Source organism: Scyliorhinus canicula, chromosome 12 (assembly GCF_902713615.1).
Source record: "Scyliorhinus canicula chromosome 12, sScyCan1.1, whole genome shotgun sequence".
Taxonomy (NCBI): Eukaryota; Metazoa; Chordata; class Chondrichthyes; order Carcharhiniformes; family Scyliorhinidae; genus Scyliorhinus; species Scyliorhinus canicula.
This window is the reverse complement of record NC_052157.1, coordinates 150457986-150484172: the sequence shown is the minus strand read 5'-3', so window position 1 is coordinate 150484172 and position 26187 is coordinate 150457986. Positions and strand designations below refer to the sequence as shown.

General features: G+C 43.8%; 1 protein-coding gene and 1 long non-coding RNA gene across 9 annotated transcripts in view; one reads left to right on the top strand and one right to left on the bottom strand.

Moving 5' to 3' along the window:
- LOC119975037 (kinase suppressor of Ras 1-like) overlaps positions 1-26187 on the top strand; it is a 202755-nt gene that overhangs the window by 97116 nt on the left and 79452 nt on the right. For all 8 annotated transcript variants that reach the window (XR_005462645.1, XM_038814501.1, XM_038814498.1 and 5 more), the window contains exon 2: positions 25518-25658. Coding sequence is in view for 6 of the 8 variants with exons in the window: in XM_038814501.1 (XP_038670429.1) it covers positions 25518-25658 (141 nt within the window). In the remaining 2 variants the exon portion in view is untranslated. The remainder of the gene's footprint in view (positions 1-25517; positions 25659-26187) is intronic.
- On the bottom strand, positions 7876-17452 carry LOC119975040. The gene is made up of 3 exons (XR_005462646.1): positions 17367-17452; positions 15043-15165; positions 7876-7897 (listed from the first exon to the last, which is right to left on the bottom strand). It is a non-coding gene; the product is annotated as an uncharacterized LOC119975040 (long non-coding RNA).

The window sequence follows — 26187 nt, the reverse complement described above, 5'->3', positions numbered from 1 at the left end:
TCTGATTTAAAATCTGAGCTCCACAGTGGAATGCATAATCTATTTTAAGAAATCAACTATAAATATTAATCGGATCAGATAAATTGGTGAACATTTCCTATTATTGTTTACTGGGACACTTGCTGAAAGAATGTAATCCATTAAAAAGAGCTTTTCAGGTGCATGTTATATTTTGCTGCAACCTTTATATATTTGTTCCCGGTCTGTTGTGTCAGTTCTTACTATGTTGCACAACAGAAGCTGCACTGTACTTGAAAAGTGCCTAGTTGGCTATAAATCACTTTGGGGACGACCTATAGTCATAGAAAGTGCTACTTAGAGGCAGGTCTTCCTTTTACAAAGTAGACGTCATCTGCTTGTATGCTGGAGTTTATTTAATTTAAGATTTTAGGAGCATGGTGTCAGTAGGTCAGCTCCCAGTGTTTCATTATTAAATTCTCTTTTCTGTAGTTTTATGGAAGAATTAATTAAAAGACAGACTGAAAAGTAGGTTTCTGCTAAAACTACATAGAAATATGATCAGAAGCTAGATGCTTCATTTAAAAAAAAATAAAAATGTAATTTGTTAACCTGGGCCACATCTTGTGGCAATTAAAAGTGACATTAATGAAGGCCTGGGAGTACCATCTGATCTTTTCTTCTGTTCTGGGGATTGTATGTAGAATTATGTACAATTTTGGATGTATTTCAAATTTGGGGTATCTGGAATTGGGGTCAAAAATATGTGCTAAAATCAGTCCAAATGATGTGCAGATTCGATGGATTGGCCATGCTAAATTGCCCGTGGTGTCCAAAGATGTGTAGGTTTGGTGGGGTTACGAGGATAGGGCGGGGAGTGAGGCCTGGGTGGCGTGCTTTTTCGGAGGGGCAGTGCGCATTCGATGGGACGAATAGCCTCCTTAACCATTGTGGGGATTCTATGATTCTGAAAACAAAAATGATCACGCTTCCTAGGTTGACTTACAACAACAAATAACTTTATAAACTGTAAAAGGACAAGCCTTTGATTTCTGCCCCAGTGACCTGTTCTCTGTTCGGTGTTCTGGAGAATTGTTCACAATTTATACACACTCCCTCATTTGTTTCTTTGCTTCCATATTAATCAGTTTGCACTTGCTGAATACAACTACATCCCCTGTCCAATTGGACTTTGATCAGATTGCTCATCATTTGCTCTGTCTTCTATTTTGGTATCATGTTCAAACTTGAATCTGGTTAAAATGCTCACGCTTGGGTGATTTGTATATTAAAAATAACAAGGGCCTTAGCCCTGACCCATGAGCTGCTCTGCTTGTAAATTCTTTCCAGCTTGAAAAATGATTTTCTCTTGGCTGTCTGAATTTCAACTAGTTATCTCAAGTGTGATACAGTATCTTCTGTTCCTTAACTCCTTACCTATAGTATCAATCACCACTGTGAAACTCTGAAAGATTTTTCAAAATCCTAATATCGGTTCTATCCTTGGAAAAGCACCAGCCACTTATTGAGGGTACGTTTCCCTCAATGAAACATAGAAAAACAGGAGCAGGCCGCTCGCCCCTTCAAGCCTGCTTCGCCATTCATTATGATCAAAGCTGATCATCAAATGAATAGCCTGGTCCCGCCTTCCTCCTCCCATATCCTTTGATCCTTTTCGCCCCAAGAGCTGTATCTAACTCCTCCTTGAAACCATGCAATGGTTTGGCCTCAACTACTTTCTGTGGTAGCGAATTCCATAGGTTCACCACTCTGGGTGAAGAAATTACCCGGTATTGTCAGACTGTGACCTCTGGTTCTGGACTCCCCCATCATCGGGAACAGCCATCCTTTTAAAAGATTTGTTTACGGAATGTGGGCATCGTTGGTTAGGCCAGTACTTATTGCCCATTCCTAGTTGCCCTTCAGAAGGTGGTGGTGAGTTGCCTTCTTGAAACACTGCTGTCCCTGAGGTGATGGTACACCGACAATGCACGAACAGCCGGTACATTCTGGCACTAGTCCAGGTGTGGTCTCACCAAGGCTCGTTATAGTTGAAGAAAGACATCCCTGTTCCTGTACTCAAATCCTGTCACTATGAAGACCAACATACCATTTGCCTTCTTTACCACCTGCTACCTGCATCCTTGCCTTCAGCGACTAGTGTATGAAGACACCCATGTCTCGTTGCACTTTCAATTTAGAGCCATTTGGATAATAATCTGCCATCCAGTTTTTGCTATCGAAGTGGATAACTTCACATTTATGCACATTCTATTGCATCTGCCATACATTTTCCCACTCACTCAATGTGTCCAAATCACACGGAGACATCTCTGCATTCCCCTCACAGCTCACCCTCCCACTCAGCTTTGTGTCATCTGCAAATTTGGAGATATTACATTTTATTCCCTCATCTAAATCATATTGTGAAGAGCCAGGGTCCTAGCACTGACCCCTGTGGTACCCCACTAGCCACTGTCTGCCATTTGGAAAAAGACCCGTTCATTCCTACTGTTTCCTGTTTGCCAACCAGTTTTTCTATCTGTCTCAATACACTACCCCTAATCCCATGTGCTTTAATTTTACACACTAATCTCGTAGGTGAGAATTTGTCGAAAGCCTTCTGAAATTCCAAATAAACCACATCCACTAGCTTCCCCCCCCATCCCCCCCAAATCACCTCTACTAATTACATCCTCAAAGAATTCCAATAGATTTGTCAAACATGGCAGCAGGGTAGCATGGTGGTTAGCATAAATGCTTCACAGCTCCAGGGTCCCAGGTTCGATTCCCGGCTGGGTCACTGTCTGTGTGGAGTCTGCACGTCCTCCCCCTGTGTGCGTGGGTTTCCTCCGGGTGCTCCGGTTTCCTCCCACAGTCCAAAGATGTGCGGGTTAGGTGGATTGGCCATGCTAAATTGCCCGTAGTGTCCTAATAAAAGTAAGGTTAAGGGGGGGGGGGTTGTTGGGTTACGGGTATAGGGTGGATACGTGGGTTTGAGTAGGGTGATCATGGCTCGGCACAACATTGAGGGCCGAAGGGCCTGTTCTGTGCTGTACTGTTCTATGTCTATGTTCTATGATTTTCTTTCCGAAAATGCTTGCTGACTCTTGTCCAATTTTGACACTGTTTTCCAAGTACCGTGCTATTAAATCTTTCATAATGGTCTCCAGAATTTTCCAGAGTACTGACATCGGACTGCATGGACTATATTTCCCTGTTTTCTCTCTACCTCCCTTTTTAAAATGGGGTACATTAGCTACCCTCCAATCTGTAGAAACTGTTCAAGAGTCTAAAGAATCTTGGAAGATGACCACCAATGCATCCACTATTTCTAGGGCCACTTCTTAAGTACTAGATGTGTAGATTATCAGCCCCTGGTGATTCATCAGCCTTCAATCCCATCAATTTCCCCAGCACCATTTCCCTACCAATACTGATTTTTTTTTTCAGTTCTACCCTCTCAATAAATCCTGTATTCCCCAATCTTACTGATGCGTTGTTTGTGTCCTCCTTGTGAAGACAGAACCAAAGTAGTAGATCAGTTCAACCATTTCTTTGTTATAAATTTCCGTGTTTATTACTAAGGGGTCAGCATTTGTCTTCGCCAATCTTTTTCTCTTCTCATAGCTAAAGAAACGTGTACAGTCAGTTTTTATGTTCCCCACAAACTTACTCTTGTGTGTTTTCCCTTTCTTAATCAATCCCATGGACCTCCTTTGTTGAATTTAAACTGTTCCCAATCCTCAGGTCTGCTGTTTGTACTTGACCAATTTGTATGCCCCTTCCGTGGATCTAATGCTATCTGTAATTTTCCTTGTAAGTAATTTTTTTTTTTTTGGCCACCTTTCTGTTTTTCTTTTGCGCCAGACAGGAATAAACAAATTTTGCAGTTCATCCATGTGCTCTTTGAACGTTTGCCATTGCCTATCCACCGTCATCCCTTTAACGTTTCCCAATCAATCATAGCCAACTCCTGTCTCATACCATCGTAGTTTCCTTCAATTAAGATTCAGGACCCTAGTCTCTCAATCAACTATGTCACTCTCCATCTTGATGAAGAATTCTATCAGATATGGTCGCTCATCCCCAAAGGGTCTCACACAACCAGATTGCCAATTATTCCTTTTTCATTATGCAATACCCAGTCTAGGATGACTTGTTCTCTAGTTGTATCCTCAACGATTAGCCCAGTAAACCATCCCATATACACTCCAGGATATACAATCCAGGAGTTCCTCCTCAATGGTATTATAACTTTTTTGATTTGTCCAATCTATATGCAGATTAAAATCACCCATAATTACAGATACTCCTTTATTGCATGCATCTTTAATTTCCTGTTTAATGCCATTCCCAACATCACCACTATAATTTAGGGCTCAGCATCAGCAATGATAGTGGATGGAATTTAATGTTCTTAATGTGCCCTTCCAGCTGCCGGTCCCCAGAGCAGGCTGGGAGTTGAGGGTGCGTTTTAATCAGGTGGGAAGGTGTGGGGTGGAGAGCTTGTTGGCTTTCCGATTCCCTCCCCTGATTAAACAGAGACCGGAAATGTCAAGGTCAGCTTCCTGCCCCATGCCAATGAAAGCCCTAAGAGCCCAAGTGCATAACAGTTGGTGCAGTTATATAAACCTGGAGCCCTCATTCTAATTGGTGTGTACAGGGAGTCACCAAATTGGGGATGGCGTGCTGGGTTAAGTTGTGGGTCTTGAATAATTCTCCATAAAGTTACAACACTTTGTTTAAACAGCAGTGGCAACCATGTATCGTCTTTATGCTCAAATTAATTTGAAATTTGACTAAGTTAGCTCTAAGCATCCGTGAGAAATATTCTGGAAATCTTTTTATCTCTAAACAAAAGCCATTTTAATGTTTCAGAATTATACAGCCTTTTCAGTCAACAGGCTCTGCTGAGAAATGGTTAACACTGAACATTTGCTTAATTTTAATACTCTATGCCTCCATCAATGTACATTTTTAATAACACTCAAAATAAAAGTGGAAACTGTAATCACATGCTGCCTTCTAGGTTTAGGTCTGCGTCTGTTCAGGAGGGAAATGATATTTCTCAAAGTCGATAGTGAAGAAAACTTCAAGGTGACAGAATAGTCGGCTTTAAAATAGTAACACATTGAGGTGGTAAAAGATTATACGATAAACCACAAGAACAAAGTTCAAGATGTTGAATATCATATCACCTGATTATGTTACTACCTTGTTGAAGGCTGACAATTCTTCAGATTAAAAACAGATGGAAGTATTTCTTGCTGTCTTCTGGAATTTGCCAGCAAGGCTGCAAAGGTATTGTATGGGTATTGTATTTTGTCTAGTTTGATGGGCAATGATGAGATACGTTGGTACAGAAGTACATCATACTGTGTATCTAAATATTTTAAGAAATGTTTAACTTAACATAATTGTTCTTAATTTAAAGTAAAGAACTTATGTAGGCACAAGGGACAGCCATTTTGCACACAGCATATGCAGCATTTACAATCTTTAAATAAATTTGCCTGTGGTTACACAGCTTTAACTAGTTCATCAATTCGTTAGATGAGCAACTTCTGATCAACAGTCTGCTCTCCAGTTAATATGAAACTAAGGTAATATCAATAGCTGTACAAGTTCAGCCTAAGTTGAAATGAGCTGATCTTGGTTGGGACAACAGTAGAGGTGATACAGTTGGCTCCAGCATTCCTGATTGCTATCCAGCAGCTGCTGCCCGAAATGCGTGTGGGAGTGTTCAGGTGAGAACGGGATCAGTCATGACAATAATGATCAAATAACCTGCAGTCAGGTTATGAATATTTGGGCAGCACGGTAGCATTGTGGATAGCACATTTGCTTCACAGCTCCAGGGTCCCAGGTTCTATTCATGCTTGGGTCACTGTGCGGAGTTTGCACATCCTCCCCGTGTGTGCGTGGGTTTCCTCCAGGTGCTCTGGTTTCCTCCCACAGTCCAAAGATGTGCGGGTTAGGTGGATTGGCCATGCTAAATTGCCCTTAGTGTTGGGTGGGGTTACTGGGTTATGGGGATAGGGTGGAGGTGTTGACCTTGGGTAGAGTGCTCTTTCCAAGAGCTGATGCAGACTCGATGGGCCGAATGGCCTCCTTCTGCACTGTACAAAATTCAATGATAAGTTTGGTGAGGTACTGGGGCTGCATGAGGTTCATGGAACCATATTTAGCAAGGAGTCAAAATCTTCAAGAAAGGAAGGGAGAGAGCAATTGCTCTACCGTTCCACGAGGAAATCCAGGAAAGGCTGCCACCGCCTAAATAACCCTTGCACTGACCCTCTCAGGACGAATTGCACCCTCTCCAACTTGATGAACCCTGCCATGTCATTGATCCAGGCCTCCACGCTTGGGGGCCTCGCATCCTTCCACTGAAGCAAAATCCTACGCCGGGCTACTAGGGACGCAAAGGCCAGAACACCGGCCTCTTTCACTTCCTGCACTCCCGGCTCCGCTGCTACCCCAAATATCGCGAGTCCCCAGCCTGGCTCAACCCTGGATCCTACCACCCTCGACACCGTGCTTGCTACCCCCTTCCAAAAGTCCCCCAACGCTGGGCCTGCCCAGAACATATGGGCATGGTTTGCTGGGCTCCCCGAGCACCTAGCACACCTGTCTTCGCCCCCGAAGAACCTGCTCATCCTCGTCCCGGTCATATGAGCCCTATGTAGCACCTTGAACTGTATGAGGCTAAGCCTCGCACAAGAATAGGAGGAATTCACCCTTTCCAGGGCATCCACCCACGTCCCCTCCTCAATCTCCTCACCCAGCTCCTCTTCCCATTTACCCTTCAGCTCCTCCACTGAGGCCTCGTCTACCTCCTGCATTACGTGGTATACGTCCAAAATCCTCCCTCCTCCAACCCACACCCCCGAGAGCATCCTGTCCCGTACCCCACGTGGGGGAAACAGAGGGTACCCCTCCACCTGCTGCCTGGCAAACGCCCTAACCTGCATGTACCTAAACATGTTCCCCGGGGGAGCCCAAACTTCCCCTCTAACTCACCCAGGCTCGCAAACCTCCCATCCACAAACAGGTCCCTCAACTTCCTAATCAATTGATCCCGTTTAAGTAGTGATCGATTGGGAAACATTGATGTACCAAAGGACCTGGATATCCTTGTACACAAGTTACTGAAAGCAAGTATGCAGGTACAGCAAGCAGTTAGGAAGGCAAATAGTATGCTGGCCTTCATTGCAAGAGGACTTAAGTACAGGAGCAAGGATTGATTGATATTGTTACATGTACCGAAGTACAGCGAAAAGTATTTATTGCGGCCAAGGGAACGTACACAGTCCGTACATAGTAGACAAAAGAATAATCAACAGAGAACATTGACAAATGGTACATCAACAAATAGCGATTGGTTACAGTGCGGAACAATGACCAAACAAGTAATACATGAGCAACAGCAGCATAGGGCGTCATGAATAGTATTCTTACAGGGAACAGACCAGTCCGAGGGAGAGTCATTGAGGAGTGTAGTAGCTGTGGGGAAGAAGCTGTTTCTATGTCTGGATGTGTGGGTCTTCAGATTTCTGTATTTTCTGCCTGATGGAAGGGTCTGGACGAGAACAAAGCCTGCGTGTGAGGAGTCTTTGACAATGCTATCTGCCTTCCTGAGGCAGCGGGAGGTGTAGAGAGAATCAATGGGAGAATGGCAAGCTTGTGTGATACGTTGGGCTGAGTTCACCACACTCTGCAGTTTCTTGCAATCTTGGGCCGAACAGTTGCCATACCAAGCTGTGATGCTGCCGGATAGGATGCTCTCCATGTCACACATGTAGAAGTTTGTGAGAGTCGATGCAGACGTGCCAAATTTCTTTAGCTTTCGTAGGAAGTAGAGATGTTGTTGAGCTTTCATGACTGTTGCATCAACGTGAGTGGACCAGGACAGGCCGGTGATGGTGGCTCCCAGGAACTTTAAAAAAAAAAAATGTTATTCAAATTTTCACACAATATCAATGACAGAAAATACTAAGAACAGAAAGAACAAACCCCCCCCCCCCCCGTATACAAAAAAAAAGAAGAAATAAATTAATGCCCGACATTAGCAAAAAACAAATATACACGTCCCTTCAGCCCAAAACAAAGCCCCCCCCCCCCCCCGGTTGCTGCCAGCCTTATTTCTACCGTTCTGCCAGGTATGATTGCCACCTCTTGAAGAACCCCTGTACTGATCCCCGTAGGGCAAATTTCACCCCCTCCAATTTAATAAACCCCGCCATATCGTTGATCCAGGACTCCATGCTTGGGGGTCTCGCATCCTTCCACTGAAGAAGAATCCTCCGCCGGGCTACGAGGGACGCAAAGGCCAGAATGCCGGCCTCTTTCGCCTCCTGCACTCCCGGCTCCTCTGCAACCCCAAATATTGCGAGCCCCCAGCCCGGTTTGACCCTGGATCCTACCACCCTCGACACCGTCCTTGCTACGCCCTTCCAAAATTCCGCCAGCGCTGGGCATGCCCAGAACATATGGGCATGGTTTTCTGGGCTCCCTGAGCACCTAATACACCTGCCCTCGCTCCCAAAGAACCGGCTCATCCTTGTCCCGGTCATGTGAGCCCTATGCAGCACCTTAAACTGTATGAGGCTAAGCCTCGCACAAGAAGAGGAGGAGTTCACCCTTCCTAGGGCGTCCGCCCACGTCCCCTCCTCAATCTCCTCACCAGCTCCTCCTCCCATTTACCCTTCAGCTCCTCCACCCATTTACCCTTCAGGTCCTCCACCGAGGCCTCGTCTACCTCCTGCATCACTTGGTGCGTTGCCGAGATCCTCCCCTCTCCAACCCACACCCCCGAGAGCACCCCTGGACCCCACGCGGCGGCAACAGAGAGAACTCCACCACCTGCCGCCTGACAAACGCCCTTACCTGCATGTACCTAAAGGTGTTCCCCAGGGGGAGCCCGAACTTCCCTTCCAGCTCACCCAGGCTCGCAAACTTCCCGTCTACAAGCAGGTCCCTCAACCTCCTAACACCTGCCCTGTGCCAACTCAGGAACCCACCATCAATTCTCCCCGGGACAAACCGGTGGTTCCCCCGGTGGCCCCCACCTCCCCCCTGTGCCATCTCCATTTCCCCCAAATTTTGAGGGTAGCCGCCACCACCGGGCTCGTGGTATACCTCGTTGGAGGGAGCGGCAGTGGCGCCGTTACCAGCGCCTCCAGGCTCGTGCCCACACAGGACGCCATCTCCATCCTCTTCCATGCTGCCCCTTCCCTGTCCATTACCCACTTACACACTATCGCTGCGTTGGCAGCCCAATAATACCCACAGAGGTTGGACAGCGCCACCCCCCCCCCCCCCCCCCCCCCCCTATCCCTGCCTCGCTCCAAGAACACCCTTCTCACCCTTGGGGTCCCGTGCGCCCACCCAAACCCCGTAATGCTCCTGTTAACCCGCCTGAAAAAGGCCTTCGGGATAAGGATGGGGACGCACTGGAACAGGAACAGAAATCTCGGGAGCACCGTCATCTTGACTGATTGCACCCTACCCGCCAGAGACAGCAGCAACATGACCCATCTCTTGAACTCGTCCATCTGCTCCAGGCTCCCAGGAACTTTAAGCCATCGACCATCTCCACTTTGGAGCCACTGATGTAGACCGGAGGGGGGGGGTGGTGTGCGCGCGCGCGCGTGTGTGTCGTGCTCCACTTCCTGAAGTCAATGATAAGTTCCTTGGTCTTTCCAACATTTTAAGAGAGGTTGTGTTCAGTACACCATGCAGCCAAGTGATCTATCTCCCTTCTGTAGTCTGATTCGTGTGTGTGTGCGTGCGCCGGTCTGTTGATGAGGAAGTCAGGGATCCAGCTGCACAGGGAGGGGTCAAGTCCAAGGTTGCAGAGTTGGGTTATAAGTTTTGTCGGGATAATGGTGTTGAAGGCGGAGCCTATGAACAGCAGTTTGACATAAGTGTCCTTGTTGTCGATGTTCGAGTGTTGATTGTAGGGCCAGGGAGATAGCATCTTCTGTGGATCAGTTGCCGTGGTACGTGAACTGCAATGGATCGAGACCATCTGGGAGGCTGGCCTTAATCCGTATCATGACTAGCCGCTTGAAGCATGTCATGATAACAGACATCAGAGCCACTGGTCGGTAGTCGTTGAGGCATGCTACCTTTTTCTTCTTTGGTACTGGTATTATGGTGGTCTTCTTGAAACTGGCGGGGACCTCGGAACGGAGAAGTGAGGTGTTGAAGGTATCGCCGAATACACTCGCCGGCCGGTCAGTGCAGGCTCTTGAGTGCTCGCCCAGGGACTCGTCGGGGCCCGTCGCTTTCCACAGGTTTACTTTCAGGAAGGCAGCTCCTACCTCTGAGGCTGCAATAGTGGGTCTGAATATGGATGTTTCCAGGGCTGTTGGGGCGGCTGGCACTGATGTATTGGCTGACTGTTCAAAGCGGGCATAGAACTTGTTCAGTTCATCAGGGAGGAATGCTCCAGCCTCAAGAGAGTCTGCCTGGCCTTGCTTTGTAGCCTGTGATCTCATGTAAACCCTGCCATAGAGGTCATGGGTTTGCGTCATTGGCCTGGTACCCTAGTTTGATCCAGTATTATCTTTTGGCGTCCCTTTACTGGGCCTCGGTGAGACTACACCTGGAGTATCGTGTGCAGCTTTGGCCTCCTGATCTAAGGAAGGATATATTAGCCGTAAGAGGGAGTGCAGTGGAGGTGCACCAGACTGATTCTTGGGATGGCAGGATTGCCGTATGAGGAGAGATTGGAACGACCAGACCTGTATTCACTGGAATTTAGAAGATGAGAGGAAATTTTACTGAAATGCATAAAATTCTGACAGGGCTGACAGACTGGATACAGGAATATTGTTTCCTCAGGTTGGATGGGGGGGTATTGCGGAGACCAGGGGGGTCACTCACTTGGGATACGGGATAGCCATTTAGGACTGAGATGAGGAGAAACCTCCTTCATTTAGAGGGTAGTGAACCTGTGGAATTCTCTACCATAGAAGGCTGTGGAGGCCAAGTCATTGAATGTATTTAAGGAGGAAATAGATTTCTAGACTGGAGCAATAATAATAATTGCTTATTGTCACAAGTAAGCTTCAATGAAGCCTAGCTGTGAAAAGCCCCTAGTTGCCACATTCTGGCACCTGTTCGGGGAGGCCGGTACGGGAACTGAACCCGTGCTGCTGCCTTGCTCTGCATTACAAGCCAGCTGTTTAGCCCACTGTGCTAAACCAGCCACATAATATATAGGGAGAGTGCAGGAGTATGACATTGAGATAAACGATCAGCCATTGAATGGCAGAGCAGGCTCGAAGGCTTTCAGACACTTTCCAGACTAATAGATCCCAAGTTTGAAATCCGGTTCGTGTTGAATTAGTTGATCCCAGTTGGAGGGGTAATGGAAGCACCACAGTTAGCTTCACCACAGACTCAAAATGGAAAATTATCCAGTAATGGCTATGTATCAATTCCCAGTTGAAGATGCATTTGTAATGGCAGAGGGAAAAATTGACTTGGCTGTGGTTTAGAGGTCTCCTGGGATTTTCTGTCTGCAGTCCTGAGGAACGAGCATTTTGGAGAGGGATCAGGGGGTGCCTCATTCACTGGAACTGTATCTCATCAAGGAGTACATACTTGTAAGAGAGGAAGAAGCAGATTGATGAATATTGATGGAAATAGCTGAATGTGTGTGTCAGCACATTCATTAACTGCCATGGAGAAACATTGAATATAAAGTTGCATCCATGAGATTTGTTTAAAATGGTTACATGACGTTTTCAGGACTCTGTTCCTGCTTGTGACGTCTCTTGTGTGTGTAATGAGAAATTGGAAGCAGTATCATTTGGATTATTCCTATTTGGAATTGTTATCTCTAACATTGGATGTGTATTTAATATTCTGTAGTACTTGGCCATTTTTACATAGATATAGTTGTACACGGTTGTCATTTAAATGAGTATTTAATTTTGTTGGTGTTGCAGAGCAGTTGTGCAATGCAGAACTTGTCCTGTGCTGAACAAGAAAATTTGTGTAAACATAAAAATTGATGTTTGTATTACTTTTAAAACTGTCTATTTGCAAAGTCCAGTGCTTCACCCTAAAGGAAGGAAACCATGCTTAAGATTTTTTAGTTAAAGTTTTAACAACCTTTTAACAAAGATATATATTTTTAAATAAATTTAGAGTACCCAATTCATTTCCAATTAAGGGACAATTTAGCGTGGCCAATCCACCTACCCTGCACATTTTTGGGTTGTGGGGGTGAAACCCACCCAGACGCGGGGAGAACGTGCAAACTCCACACGGATAGTGACCCAGAGCCGGGATCGAACCTGGGACCTCGGTGCCGTGAGGCAGCAGGGCTCTCCCACTGCGCCACCGTGCTGCCCTTAACAAAGATATATGCAGAGTTTATAGTAACACAATAAAACTTGAAAAAATGGTAGTGTCTGACCTGCACAACATCCAGTATGGAAGTCTTTTTTTATATAACCCAAACATTGGGCTGCTTTTCAGCCAGAAGTGGTAAGCATAGGTGTTGATTAAAATAGCAGTGTCACATTCTGCAGTTTTGTCTATGTGGTGCTACTACTTCAGCAGTGGTCAATGGATACAACATTTCTGTGTGGATTATACTTAGTAAAAGAAAATTAAGAGTTAAATATATATATATATATAAACTAACTTAATAATGAATGGGCTCAACAATCCCCAAAGTCAAACTGATATTTTAATTAAGTTGTGTAGGATTTTTTTTCCTGTTGAAAGTGGAAATTTTAATCCATGAATCTCTGTCTATTTTAAAACACTAAATTGTCACCACGCTAACTCAGTTAGTTATGGTTACGGTCACAGCAGGGTCATGTTGATCTGGAAAATAAAAAAAAATGCTAAGAAAAATGCTTCATCCAGTCACAGGTAAAAGCTTGTTATTATGGAAACACAGCAGCACCTTAAAGATAGATCGACTGAACAGCACGGTGGTGCAGTGGTTAGCATTGCTGCCTCATGCCACCGAGGTCCCAGGTTTGATCCTGACTCTGGGTCACTGGCCGTGTGGAATTTGCACATTCTCCTCGTGTTTGTGTGGGTTTTGCCCCCACAACCCAAAGATGTGCAGGGTAGGTGGATTGGCCATGCTAAATTGCCCCTTAAATGGAAAAAAATTATTGGGTACACAGAATAGATCTACTGATTTTAGGATATATATATATATAGGAATTGAACCCGCGCTGTTGGCATCACTGCGCGTCACAAGCCTGCTGTCTAGCCAACTGGGCTAAAATTGCCACTTGAACATTGATCGTCCTCTGGTCAAATGTAATTTAAGATTTTTTGTTGTGAATTACATTGTATTGCAATAATAGTCAAATAAATTGATGTAATGCATTTAATGTAGAAAACATCAAGACACATTGCATAGAGGGGGAAAACGATCCAGATGAAAGGAATGAAGAAATGATCTCCAAACTGTGATGTGAGAATTAGGAAAGATGACTGAATGCTTGTTGAGAAGATGTTTGTTTTGAGCAGCTGTATAAAAGTGCAGAAAGAAATGGTGAGGTTGAAGGATTTAGGCAGAAAGTACCAAGAAACAAGACTGAGGTGGCTAAAGGCATGGCTGTCAATGGTGGATTGAAGGTGGTGTGATGCACAAAAGACCAACGTAAAAGGATTGTAGGGTGCAGGAGGAATCCAGGCGGAGAGGAAGATTGAAAGAAGGATGACGCAAGGAAATGGAGGGATTTGAAGGCGAGGATTTGATTGTTGTGATAGCTGAGTTGCCAAACACTAAATAGTGACTGACTCTTTAAAAGTATTGGATTTTCATCAAATTTAATCCTGCCACCAGTGAACAGTGCGCCGGAATGCTCCAGCCATTGGGATTCATTCTTCCTGCTGATAGCGCGCTCCCGTTCACAGGTTTCCCGGTGGAGCAGGGTAGCTTTAATGGGAAATCCCATTGGTAAGTGGTAGGAATATAGAATCCTGCCGCCAGTGAACAGTGTGCTGCCAAGAATCAAGTGGCTGGGGGACCGGAGAATCCAGCTCAATGTCCTTTCTGTCTTCTGTCTATTTTGAAAACTGACATGATGGATAGTAATACTTGTCATGTCCTTTCGCAATTATCTGTAAACGTTTTTCTGTTGGTGATTTCATTTAAAGAGAAATTACCAAGCAAAAAAATTCGCCAATAATCTTATGTCCACTTTTGCAGCACAGGAGGCCTGTGAAAGAAGTGTCCAAATAATATTATATATTAATTGTAACCAAAATTAGTGTCCTTCAGAATTTGGGTTTTCTAAAATGAGTGCTGGGAAATTTGTCTTTTAACCACAAGAAAGTCAAATTTAAAGTAACACTCCTATAAACCCTTCTTTCAAGAAATCCAAACTTTTTGATATTTCCAATTTTCTTCTCTTTCCCATCCAGCGTTTCCTCCTAAAATAAATCCTTTGTATTCAAGTTTGTTTTGATCAGATGCTTGACTTAGATCAAATAGATATCTATCAACTCCATCAGTGCAGCTCATTACTTGCTTAGCACAAGAAAATTGGTTGAAGAAAGGGAGCATTTGTCTAACTTCGGGTGGATGGATTTTCAAAAGTGAAAACTGGGACACCAAGGTAATGTGTCCTCACAATCTGGACAGATTTCCCGTTGCAGCTCCTCGGGTGCAGCAACTTCTCCATTTTTATTATTGTGCTATCTGAAATGAGTGAAGTGGCTGCCATCTTTTTAAAGTCAAATCCTTTCCAAGTCCTGAGGAAACCACACTGTGAATGTAAACAACTTGTCAAATGCCCTCCACTTCCTACCACCCTCAACTGGAAGTGCTTTCCACACTTTATTCAGAAATGTGATCTTGTATGTTGTAATGCAATGCCGTTGCGAACAGAAGGGAAGGGCAAGGTACAGACTACCGAACTAGCCCTTGCTTGCAAAACTCAAAACAGCGTGTCCAACATTAGATGTGATTCCGCGATTGGGCAATATTTGCTAAATAATCCCCAGTGTGCTGATAATTACACTAACAACCAATCAGGCTTGCAATGTTATACATTTTCATGAACTGGCAGCTACGTATATTGGTTCACGGACCTGTCAGATAGTCGCCATCAACTGCTGCATTCTCCATGGCAGTACCTGCACCAGTCAATCGGCACTCTCTTCTCATACAGTATGAATTGTTTTTCCTCTTATATTGATATTCTTGTAAGTGTCCTGTTGAGTGCAAGACAAAAAACTTTGACATGCCTTTATTTTCAGCAATACTCAAGGTCTATATTGGCAAAATATTAATTAAAACATTATCAGGAAATCATATGGAAGGTAGTTTTCATAAGTTTAAAGGAGGTTATTTGCTACTTAAATAACATGGCTATTAATCTACTTTAGTTCCTTGATCAAGTAGCAGATTATATATTATTGATGCTTGTCTGTACAAAAAATTATTTCCTGTATATTTTAGTTTTCATTTTAAATGTCTCACAAAATCTAACTTTGAATAATTCTTTATAACAGATTTTCAGTTTACATTTCCTATCTTCCCATCATATTTGTACTGTTATTTAAATGTGTTTCCAACACCACTAATGACGTGGCTTTTGGGGGATTTTTTTTGTGTGAAAGAGTGGCACTCATTTTCTTGCTGCAGCAGATAGTAGTATGTACCATCTGTATACCCAGAGGACTAGAATGGAAAGTTCCCCAGTCGAGACTGTCTGAAGCACAGGGTACCTGATCCTAAAAATAGCAGGTTGTAAAATAAGCTGTCTGGACTTGGGCCAAATTGTTTATCACAAGCACTCGAACTACAAAATTCGAATTGTTTGTGGAAAAAATTGGTGACCAAAATGCTAGAATTTGGGACTTAATTTTATTGATTAAAATGTTTTTTTTTAATTTTTAGAGTACCCTTTTTTTTTTCCAATTAAGGGGCAATTTAGTGCGGCCAATCCACCTACCCTGCACACCTTTGGGTTGTGGGGGTGAAGCCCACCCAGACACGGGGAGAATATGCACACTCCACACGCACAGTGACTCAGGTTCTCAGCGCTGTAGGCAGCTGTGCTAACCACTGCACCACCCTGCCGCCTCAATTTAAGATTTCATTGCACTTTCGTAGTAAGTATGTAAATGAATCCAAAACCAATTTTCCCAGAACTTTAACAAAATTAAACCAGCTGTGGCATATCAAATTATTTCCATTTACCAGAGCTATCTGTTTCTCCTATAGTGAAATCTCATTTTGAGACATTATTTAGTGTTGCTGACTCAGTTAAGTTTTGGGATAAGGATTATTTTCAGTAAAAAGTTGTCTAAATAGAAACCTCAAATGCAAGACATCTCAGTACTAAACAGGCCACAGACTCTGCAAAGCAATTGGAGTGCAACCACAAAACACGTACAACTTCGTATTAATGTCCCCCTAAAACATGTTAGTAATCTGAGGTATTATGCATAATATCCCATGGTGCTTGTTTCCTGTAATCGGGGGGGGGGGGGGAGAGAATGATGTCTTAAAGTTATTTTAAATAAAAATAGATATTTATTAAGCTTTTTACATTTTATATCACCAATTCACAAGGCCAAACAAAACCTCCACAAAAGAAGAAATTCCAACTGACAGCTGTAACAATAGCCCTCCCTCCCTTAATGCGTATACTTATCTTGTGGACTTTACATTGCCAATAGGGTGGTTTATGAACAGCGTTGTTCAGGCATTAATTTGCCAGCAGACCGGTTTCTTATGGTTTTCCTCCCTTCTGCCTGGAGAACATTATCTTCTCCAGCCTGAACAATTCCGCCAGGTCGGACATGTCCCTAACCTCAGTATCCCCTCGCCCAGTCTTCACCTCTTGAAGGAGGCGTCTATTGTTGCGGGAGTAAACCTGTGGTTATTACAGATGGGGGCCATGGTGGACATTTTGGATAGTCCGAAATGCTGCCTCATTTGATTCCATGTTTGGAGTGTGGCTACTACCACTGTTGGGCTTTCATCCTCACCCATTCCACTCACATACTCGCTCTCGCACACTCACCTGCTCATCACTCTCTCACATTCACTCTCTCTCCTCTCTCTCTCACACATTCACTCTCTCTCCTCTCTATCACACTCTCTACTCTCTTGCACACTTCTCCACTCTCTCGCTCTCTCTCTCTCTCTCTCTCTCTCTCTCTCGCGTACGCTCATACAGACACTTGCTCTCATCTCTCACACTCACTAACTCACTCTCATCCCTCTTGCGCTCTCCTCTCTCACACTCACTAACTCACTTGCATGCACACAGACTCATTCTCCCATCTCACTCACTGCCTCGCTCGCATGCACACACATCTCATCTCTCACACTCATTCCGCTCTCTCGGACATGCTCATGCTCTCCGCCCGCTCTTGGCGCACCATGTTCGCTCTAGACTCACCGCTCTGATTATGCTGTTTTCAGCTCACTCGATCCCTCCCTCACTTTCTTCCTTAATCCCCTCGCCGAGGCGCTCCTCACTCTCCATCACTCCTTCTCTGCTCACCCTGATCAGTATATTTCTGTGCTGTTTCCAGCTTGCTCAGTTGCTTTTGCTCACTCACTTTTTTTGTCTCACTTGCTTGCTCTCTCGCTCATCTCTGAGGCCCCTGCTCTCCCCATCGATCCTTCTCCATGCAATACAAGATTGAAGGAGCTGGAAACAGCATGAAACACAAATTGTATCAATCAGCCTGCCGTGAAACCCGTGGCAAGTTGGGTTCCGCACAAGCTAGTTTGGGAACGCCTGGCCTAAAATTCAATTTGATTAAAAATTCCTGGCATCTGAATTGACATATGAGTGAGCCTGATGCTTCTGCTGGGAAAATGTGGAAAGATAGTTCACGATGGCATGAGAAAGATTGACGCAAGATCAGTCGAGCAAGTCAAAAAAGTGCCCAAAGGAAATTGAGAATAGATAAGCTCTTAAGTCAGTTTGCCATTTGATGTCTTTGTGCACTGGAAAACATTTTCTGCGCAAGTCAGATTGTTCAGTCATTTAAGAACCCGCAGCTCGTGTGAAGTTGGAGATAAATCATCGGCTGTCCTCATAGCAACATTGCATGAAACATAATCTCAATCTTTTTCTTTATGTATAATATAAATCTTAATAATAATCAATGCAATACAATTCTGACTCGTTGAAGTATTCCCACTGTTAAATAGCTTAAATAGCTACTATTCAAATAAGATCCTCGACCCTATCAAAATGCTCCAAAGTTGGCAACATAACAGAAAACGCACTGCACGAGTGCAAAGTTAGCAAATGAGCCAGTGTGCATGGCAGCCATGACTGATCTATCATGTGTTACGTCCATTCATTAAATGTTTTTAAAAAAAGTACCCAATTATTTTTTTCCAATTAAGGGGCAATTTAGCATGTCCAATCCACCTACCTTGCACATCTTTGTTTTGTGGGGGTGCAACCCACCCAAACACGGGGAGAATGTGCAAACTTCACACGGACAGTGACCCAGAGCCGGGATCGAACCTGGGACCTGGGACCTGAGGCAGCAGGGCTAACCACTGCACGCCTTGCTGCCCTGTGTTACGTCCATTCATATGCAGTTTCCAACAATGTTCAGTGGACGAGGGAGAAGATAAAGGAACAGATATGAAAACTCTGGCCCACTTTCACTTCTTTGTTCACTGGGCCTGGCCTGGCCACTTCAGCTTTAAATTTGTTCTAATCAATTAATCTTTGTAATAGTATATAATTTGCTTCTTTTCAAGTGAGTATAATTAATGCTTACAATTGGAATGTAAGATATCAAAAGTTGTAATATAAATGGTAACTTATTTGATCTTTTTCAATTGAAAGCTTGTTTGATTCATTCCTTGTGGGACCATTGCATCAATTCTGTACTTTTTTTTGTTTTTTGTTTTCAAATTTAGAGTACCCAATTATTGTTTTTCCAATTAGGGGGCAATTTAGTGTGGCCAATCCACCTCACCTGCACATCTTTGGGTTGTGGGGGTGAAACCCACGCAGACATGGGGAGAATGTGCAAACTCCACATGGACAGTGACCCATGGCCGGGATTCGAACCTTGGTCCTCAGCGCCGCAGTCCCAGTGCTATCCACTGCGCCACATGCCGCCCTTAGAATTCTCCAACATTACTGAAAAAAGAGACTTGCTATCAAAGCCTGTTATCTGGCCGTTGCATGCTGCTACTATTCAATAGCAACAAGAGTGGTATTGTCCATAAATAGGATGCTGCCATCAAACCAAAAAGATGTTCTGTCTAACACACAAATGATATATGAATTTCTGTGCCGGTGTGATGCCAAGTATATAGGCTGTACATCTTAATTAGTGCCAGTTGCTAACAGCCAAAGGGTCTTACTCTTTGATACATTCTGCCAAAATACTGATCCATTGGAACCAACAATTCTACGGACACGTGCTTGTAGGATTAGAATAGCGGTTTTAATACACTTACAACAGAGCCAGCCTGTTAGCCGTTGAACTTTCGGTGAACTGGCTGGCTGACCCTGTGGCACGGATCTTTATACAGCAGCTCCAGGGGGAGGAGTCCTGGGCAGAGCCAAGGGAGGAGCGCAGTACAAACTCTCGAGTACTCCCAGAGCTACTCCCCTTGGTGGTCAGGTAGTGCAACTGCACTTACAATATTGATACATATATACAGATTATAATACCGTGTGAATCTCATTCACCACACATGCCCAACCAGCCAATGCTTGCAAAACTCTTAAGAAATAGGCTAGGATTTCCTGGGAAGTCAGTAACCGTTTGTGTTGCTCGGTGACTGCACCAATGATGGGCCACCTCCAGTGGGACTGGAATATCCTGCCCATAGTGTCAAGCATTTAAATGTAATTCTGTGACCTGACAATTCTGTGCTAAACAATTCTGATTGTGTGAAGAATTATACTGAAAACCAATTGAATGTTGTCATATAAAAGCAAATTACTGCGGATGCTGGAATTTGAAACCAAAGAGAAAATGCTGGAAAATCTCGGGTCTGGCAGCATCTGTAGGGAGAGAAAAGAGCTAACGTTTCCAGTCCAGGTGACCCTTTGTCAGACTGGCCTGCAGTGTGGCTCACTTACCATGCTAGAAGCTACCATGTATTCTCAAACAAGGCTCTGTCCTTTGCAGACAGTGTGGAACATGTCCACACGTTGCACCTTTTTCAATTAAATGAAAGCTTTGAGAACAGCGATTCCCTAGTTTATTTCCCCCCAGAGCAATGCCTTGACCCGAGTCGAGCTGCCCGGTCTGAATTTGAACAAAGCTGGGCAGTTCATTGTTCCATGCTGCAATCTACATGGCGATGCCTGCACCAATCAGAGCCTCCTTGCCAACCAACCAGCAGTCTCTTCTCATGCAATATAAATTGTTATTCCCCCAGGTACTGTTGGTAGTTTCTTGCAAGCTATCCTGATGAGTGCAAGATGGAAAGCTTTGACAATATATTTTTCAGTAATACTCGAGTACTCCAATATTCCTTTTTTCTATACCACACTGACTATAATTGTTAATTTTTAGTCCTGGAGATGGAATTGAAGTTAGTTGTTTAAATGTGCATGATGATTTCAGCAGTGTGCAGTTTACTGGTAATTAACTAGGGCCGGGATTCTCCCATTCAGTGGCATGAGTGCCCATGCCGTCGGAAATGCCGTCGCGTTTCACGATGGCGTGAACGGGCCACTGGGAGTACCGAGTCTGGCCCCTACAGGGGGCCAGCAGGGCGCTGGAGTGCTTCATGCCGCTCCAGCCTCCCATGCCGACGTGAACTGTGCGCCATGGGATCCGTGCATGCGCAGTGGCGCCGGCACCAACCCGCACATGCGTGGTGGCCTCCCTCAACGCGCCGATCCTGATGCAACATGGTGCGGGAGTTCAGGGGCCGGCGCGGAAGGAAATAGACCCGGGGAGCGAGAGGCCTGCCCACTGATCGGTGGTCCGTCCCGGGCCAAGAATCGGTGGCCCGGCCGCGTATAGTGGCCTGCGACTGGCGCCGCGCCAAATGTGCCGCGACAATGTGCCGCGACAATGGCGCTGGTTGCGAGGATTCTCCGGCCCGAAGTCGGGATGGGAGAATCCCGCCCTAGATATGTGAAACTTTTAACAGAACCAGCATCACGTTGTCAGTACTGATTAATGGTGGTAAGGCAACATCCTCGTCCATGACATTTTCCTCTGATGCAGATAATCAAATCAAACTCTTTAACTGGGGTCGGAAAGTCTCACTTGGTGTTGAAATCAACGCACGCATTGCACAAATTGCAGTTATGTCCAAACTGCGTAAAACAGTATGAACAGCAATAATCTGACACAGAACACCAAAGCCTACCAACTCTGCCTCCTAAGCACAAAATAGTGTGCCCTGGTCAACAGAGGCTAAGCAGGAGAAAAGGCTGAACAGTTTACCCCTTTTTCCCTCTCTCATAACTATCCTTGGCATTTCTTGTTTGAACTCGGTTCTCCTGCTAATTCCATCAGCGTATACGTATGCATTGCTAAGCCTGCACTGACTCAGCCATGTTCAGCAGATGGATGACTGATGTATGGCAAATTGTCCATTAAGTCATGACCTGCTGGACAACCACAACTCCACTAGAAGACCAAGATAAGACGAGAGCTGACATTGACACAGATATCTGGGAGACCGTCACTGATGACCATGATCCTCTGGAAGACTATTTTCAAAGGGGCATTGGAAGAGGGGAGCAGAAATGCGACAGAGACTGCCATGCCAGAAAGTGGCTCCTGAGCCACATCAGGCAATACTTAGAGTTGACCCCCACAGCCCAAGTCTTTGCTTCATGAGCCAGCAGGCCACCAAAGTAGTTGTTTACAAGTCTATTTTTTATTAGCTATTACAAATACAAAATGCAGCAGTTCAAACCTCTCACCATTTTATCACTTTTGGTATCCCAAACCACTCACTGGACAGGACAGCAGCTAAATTAATTAAAGCCTCAGTAACTGCATGAGAAAATGTGAACATCGATTTTGTTTTTGGTTGCCATCATCCTCTTTTATATTAAATGACCGTGATTCTGTTTTGATAGCATGAGATAAAGAACTATTACAAATTGTAAGCAATTTTGGAACTGTGCGACAGCAGGCTGGTGAACCAAGAAGTGTGTTTTGGGATTTTAGTCCCACAGGATAAATAACTCGTGCAATTTAATCCTACATACTGGGCATTAAAGAAAATTTGAAAAGGAATGTCTATTTTTACCTTTCCACATTTCCGACATTACAACAGCAACTAAACTTCAAAAAGTGCTTTGAGATGTCGGGACATTATGAAAAGCCCGATCTAAATGGCAGTTATTTTAATGGCAAGTTTGAATAAAGCTTAAAAAGTTGAAACTTTTACACTGTACAGCAGACATGGATGCCTGAGTAAAACACCAACAATTCAAGTAGTCATCTCGCTTTGTGGCAATTTCTGTGGCATTTTCTAAAAATACTAATCTGATTATTTTTAAAAGCCTTGTGGTTTGTTTAGCCAATGATTTAAGTGAAAGTATTAAGTAGAGAGAGTATACTAAAGCCAGTTATGTATTTGAATTCTTGAAGATTTGGTTACTTAATAAGCTGTAAAGTTTTAGGATCCAAGTGTCTCAGCGGTAGCATTATGTTGGCAAGTTGAGATTACAATAGGAGTGGTACGAGAGGTCATTCCTCAGGATGATTTTTTAAAAATATAAATTTAGAGTACCCAATTCATTTTTTCCAATTAAGGGGCAATTTAGCGTGGCCAATCAACCTACCCTGCACATCTTTTGGGTTGTGGAGGCAAAACCCACGCAAACACGGGGAAAATGTGCAAACTCCACACGGACTGTGACCCAGAGCCGGGATCGAACCTGGGACCTCAGTGCCGTGAGACAGCAGTGCTAACCACTGCGCCACCGTGCTGCCCTCAGGATAATTTTCTGATGTGCCCATGGTGTTGTGCAGATTAGTTGCTTCATGCTGTCCTCTTGCATCTTCTAGTAGCTGGTAGCGTCTGTCAGTAAATACGCATCTTGCAGTATTTTGCATTCACCAACATATAATAATTTGTGATGTCTAAATGAAATTATGTAGGACAACAGAATGGGCAACTGACAATCTTATTGTGCAACTGAATTTGTGATTACAAAACTTGAGATATTTCCTTCTGCAATTATAATTTTGCAGATTTTGAGTACAGCATACTTTGCTTGCATCCTAACTAAGACACAAAATATATTGCTAAAAGCAGTTTACAGTGCTATTTGCTTTCAACATTTACTAATACTGAAAATATATAATGACGTGATACAGTAGTTGGTTACAGTCTGGATTTTGTGGTCAGTGGTAAACAACTTACGATGGATATTCATTGTACTTGTACATGTCTACAGACTTTCTATGGACTTTTACACAATAACTTGTGGTTATTAGAGAGGTAAAACAGTACAGTGCCCTCTGCAGGGAATCTTGGACCTGTCTAAACAGGGCATGCAATGGCCTGTCTTAAGCAATGGGTTCGAAGAATCCTTACTGAGTACAGATTCTAAACTAACAATTGTAAGTTCAAACCTTTATTTCTTTTCTGTACATTATATGTCATTGAATTAGAGGGAAAGAAAGATGGAATTAGGAGAGTGTTAAAATTTCCAAGATTAATTAAAATCTGAAGGAATGAGACTACACGTTTTAAATATTTAGTTCCAAGAGGGGTTTTATGGCAATACGCTGTTTAAATATTGAATAGACAAACCCTAATTCTTTCTGGTATTTTAAATGATTATCTTGTGCATAAGTACCAGAGATTTGTGCCCTTCCATATTTTCAATGCTTAGATTCATGGTTCATAATTACTCTTTGAAGTGAAGCTTCTGGAGCAGCAGGGCAACTCGGATAGCAACTTCCTGATGTTTGACTGCGCATGCGTGGACACCAGTTGTTGCTGTCTGATTTATTCCGATAATAGTGAGCACCGTTGGCCTCATTGTTGTTCTTTGTATTTCAACCCATTGTTACTATATGCCTATTAAATTCCATCTGCCCTTTCCGAGAAGGGCGAATGTTGTTGAACTTTTTTTGGTTATGATTTGGAATCTGATGTCTTTAAACATCGTCAAGACAGCTACTCCTTGAATAGTACGCAGACTTTTGCCCCAGAGTCCATCTTTTCATCCAGAGGAGCTCTGTGTTGTTTCACAGCGACACATCTCTTTGCCAATGGCTTTGACTGCATTTGTTTGATAATGAGTATTGGCTTACGATCAGTTTTGCTGGAGTGAGTTGTACCCACCAGGAGTCGGACTGAAGCCACCAAATTTGATTCAGTTAGCAACAGAAACAGAAGATTAAAATGACGACCAGCTGTGGAATTGAAAAAATAATTGTTCTAAGCCATCTTTCCACCATTGATGGTACTTTTGGAAATTCAAAACTTAATTTAAACGGCATGTTCCTTCTGCTGTCTGCAACGGGCACAGGGACAGACCAGCCCATGCTTGCAAAACACAAAAGTGTCCAACATTGGATGTGATTCTGTGATTGGACAACATTTGCTAAATCATAGAATTTACAGTGTTGGAGGCCATTCGGCCCATCGAGTCTACACTAGCCCTTAGGAAGAACATCCTACTTAAGTCCAAGCTTCCACCCTATTCCCGTAACCCATTAACCCCACCTAATCTTTTGGGCGCTAAGGGGCAATTTAGCATGGCCAATCCACCTAACCTGTACATCTTTGGACTGAGGAAACCGGAGGACCGATGACACCCTTGCAAAAATGGGGGAAAAGTGCAAATTCCACCAAGACAGTCACCTAAGGCTGGAATTGTACCAAGGTGCCAGGAGCTGTGAGGCAGCAGTGTTAACCACTTGCCACCATGCCGCCCACTGAATTATCTTCAGAATGCTAACAATTACGCTGGCAACCAATTTAAGATTGTCAGTGACAATCTCAGTGTGGTGCATTTATGTGCACTGTAAGCTACATATAGTAATACACAGGGCCCTATTCTTTGCAGACAGAAAGAACATGTACACACATTGTGCCTGTTTCAGCTAAATAAGCAGTCATTCACTATCGCTCCACAGTGGAATTCCTTGACCAGAGTCGAACTGCCTGGTTTAAATTTTAAACAATACTTGTCAGTTATCATCAACTGGTGCATTCTCCATGGCAACCTGTCCGTGTCCACTTGTCAACCAGTCGGCACCCACTTCTCTACAGTATAAAATTGTTGTCTCCCATGGCATTGATATTTTTGCAATTGTATTGATACGTGCAAGATGAAAAGCTTCAGTAAAATGTACTTTTTCAGCAATACTCAAAACGTAATTCTTTGGAGAATTATGGTAGCCTTTTTCCTCAAAGTTACATTTGAACATTGGCCAAAAAATAGTTAAACTTAAGTAGCATCTGTGTGTAACTCATTCTATTTAGTTGTATGGTATATATCCAATGCTCAAAAATGTTTTTTTTTGTAGGTGTGCATTTTGGACTTGGTGTTCAATATTTTATAGTTTTTATATTTATTTAGTGGTTTATACTGACTAATCCTAGTTTATTTTTCATTTATCAGGTGAAAATTGTCAAATACATTAGTAAGCAGTTACAATGCAAGCATAAGGTAACGCCCAGTGAGAGAACATCGGAACTGGAGAGCTATCCCCGACTAAGTGATTGGTTCCGTACTATTAACTTGAGAAAAGAAATAATACAGGTAGGCCTAATTGTGTTTTTTACCCAATTATGTTATGTATGTAAAGCGATGTCATATTTTGCATCTGGGAAATTAAATTTGTAGGGCGACCTGGGTGGTGCGGGGGAATGGAACTGATTGGGTTGCTCTACAGAGAGCCAGCATGGACCTGATGGGCCAAATGGCCTCCTTTTGTGCTAAAATGATTCTCTGTCTCTGGTCGGTGAGGTTGCACAGCCGCTTTGGTGTTTTACTCAACTCTTATTTCAAAATGCTTGTAATATTCTGTTAATGCAATGATTCAGCGAAGCTATTATTGAAGGGGCGTTACATTTGGCAGTAGTTTCCCCCTACTTTGGTGTTTCCAGAAGATTCTGCAATAAAGTTGGCCTCACTACAATTAACTTTGTTTGTATTTAGCTGTCATTACTTACTGAACATTGCTCTGAATCATGACTTCCTGTGTCACATTAGGCAAGTTGTCGGCATGCTTTTCTATTGACTTTGTGTGGTGTTTGTAAGTTTGGATGTGCCCAATAATGAAAAAGTG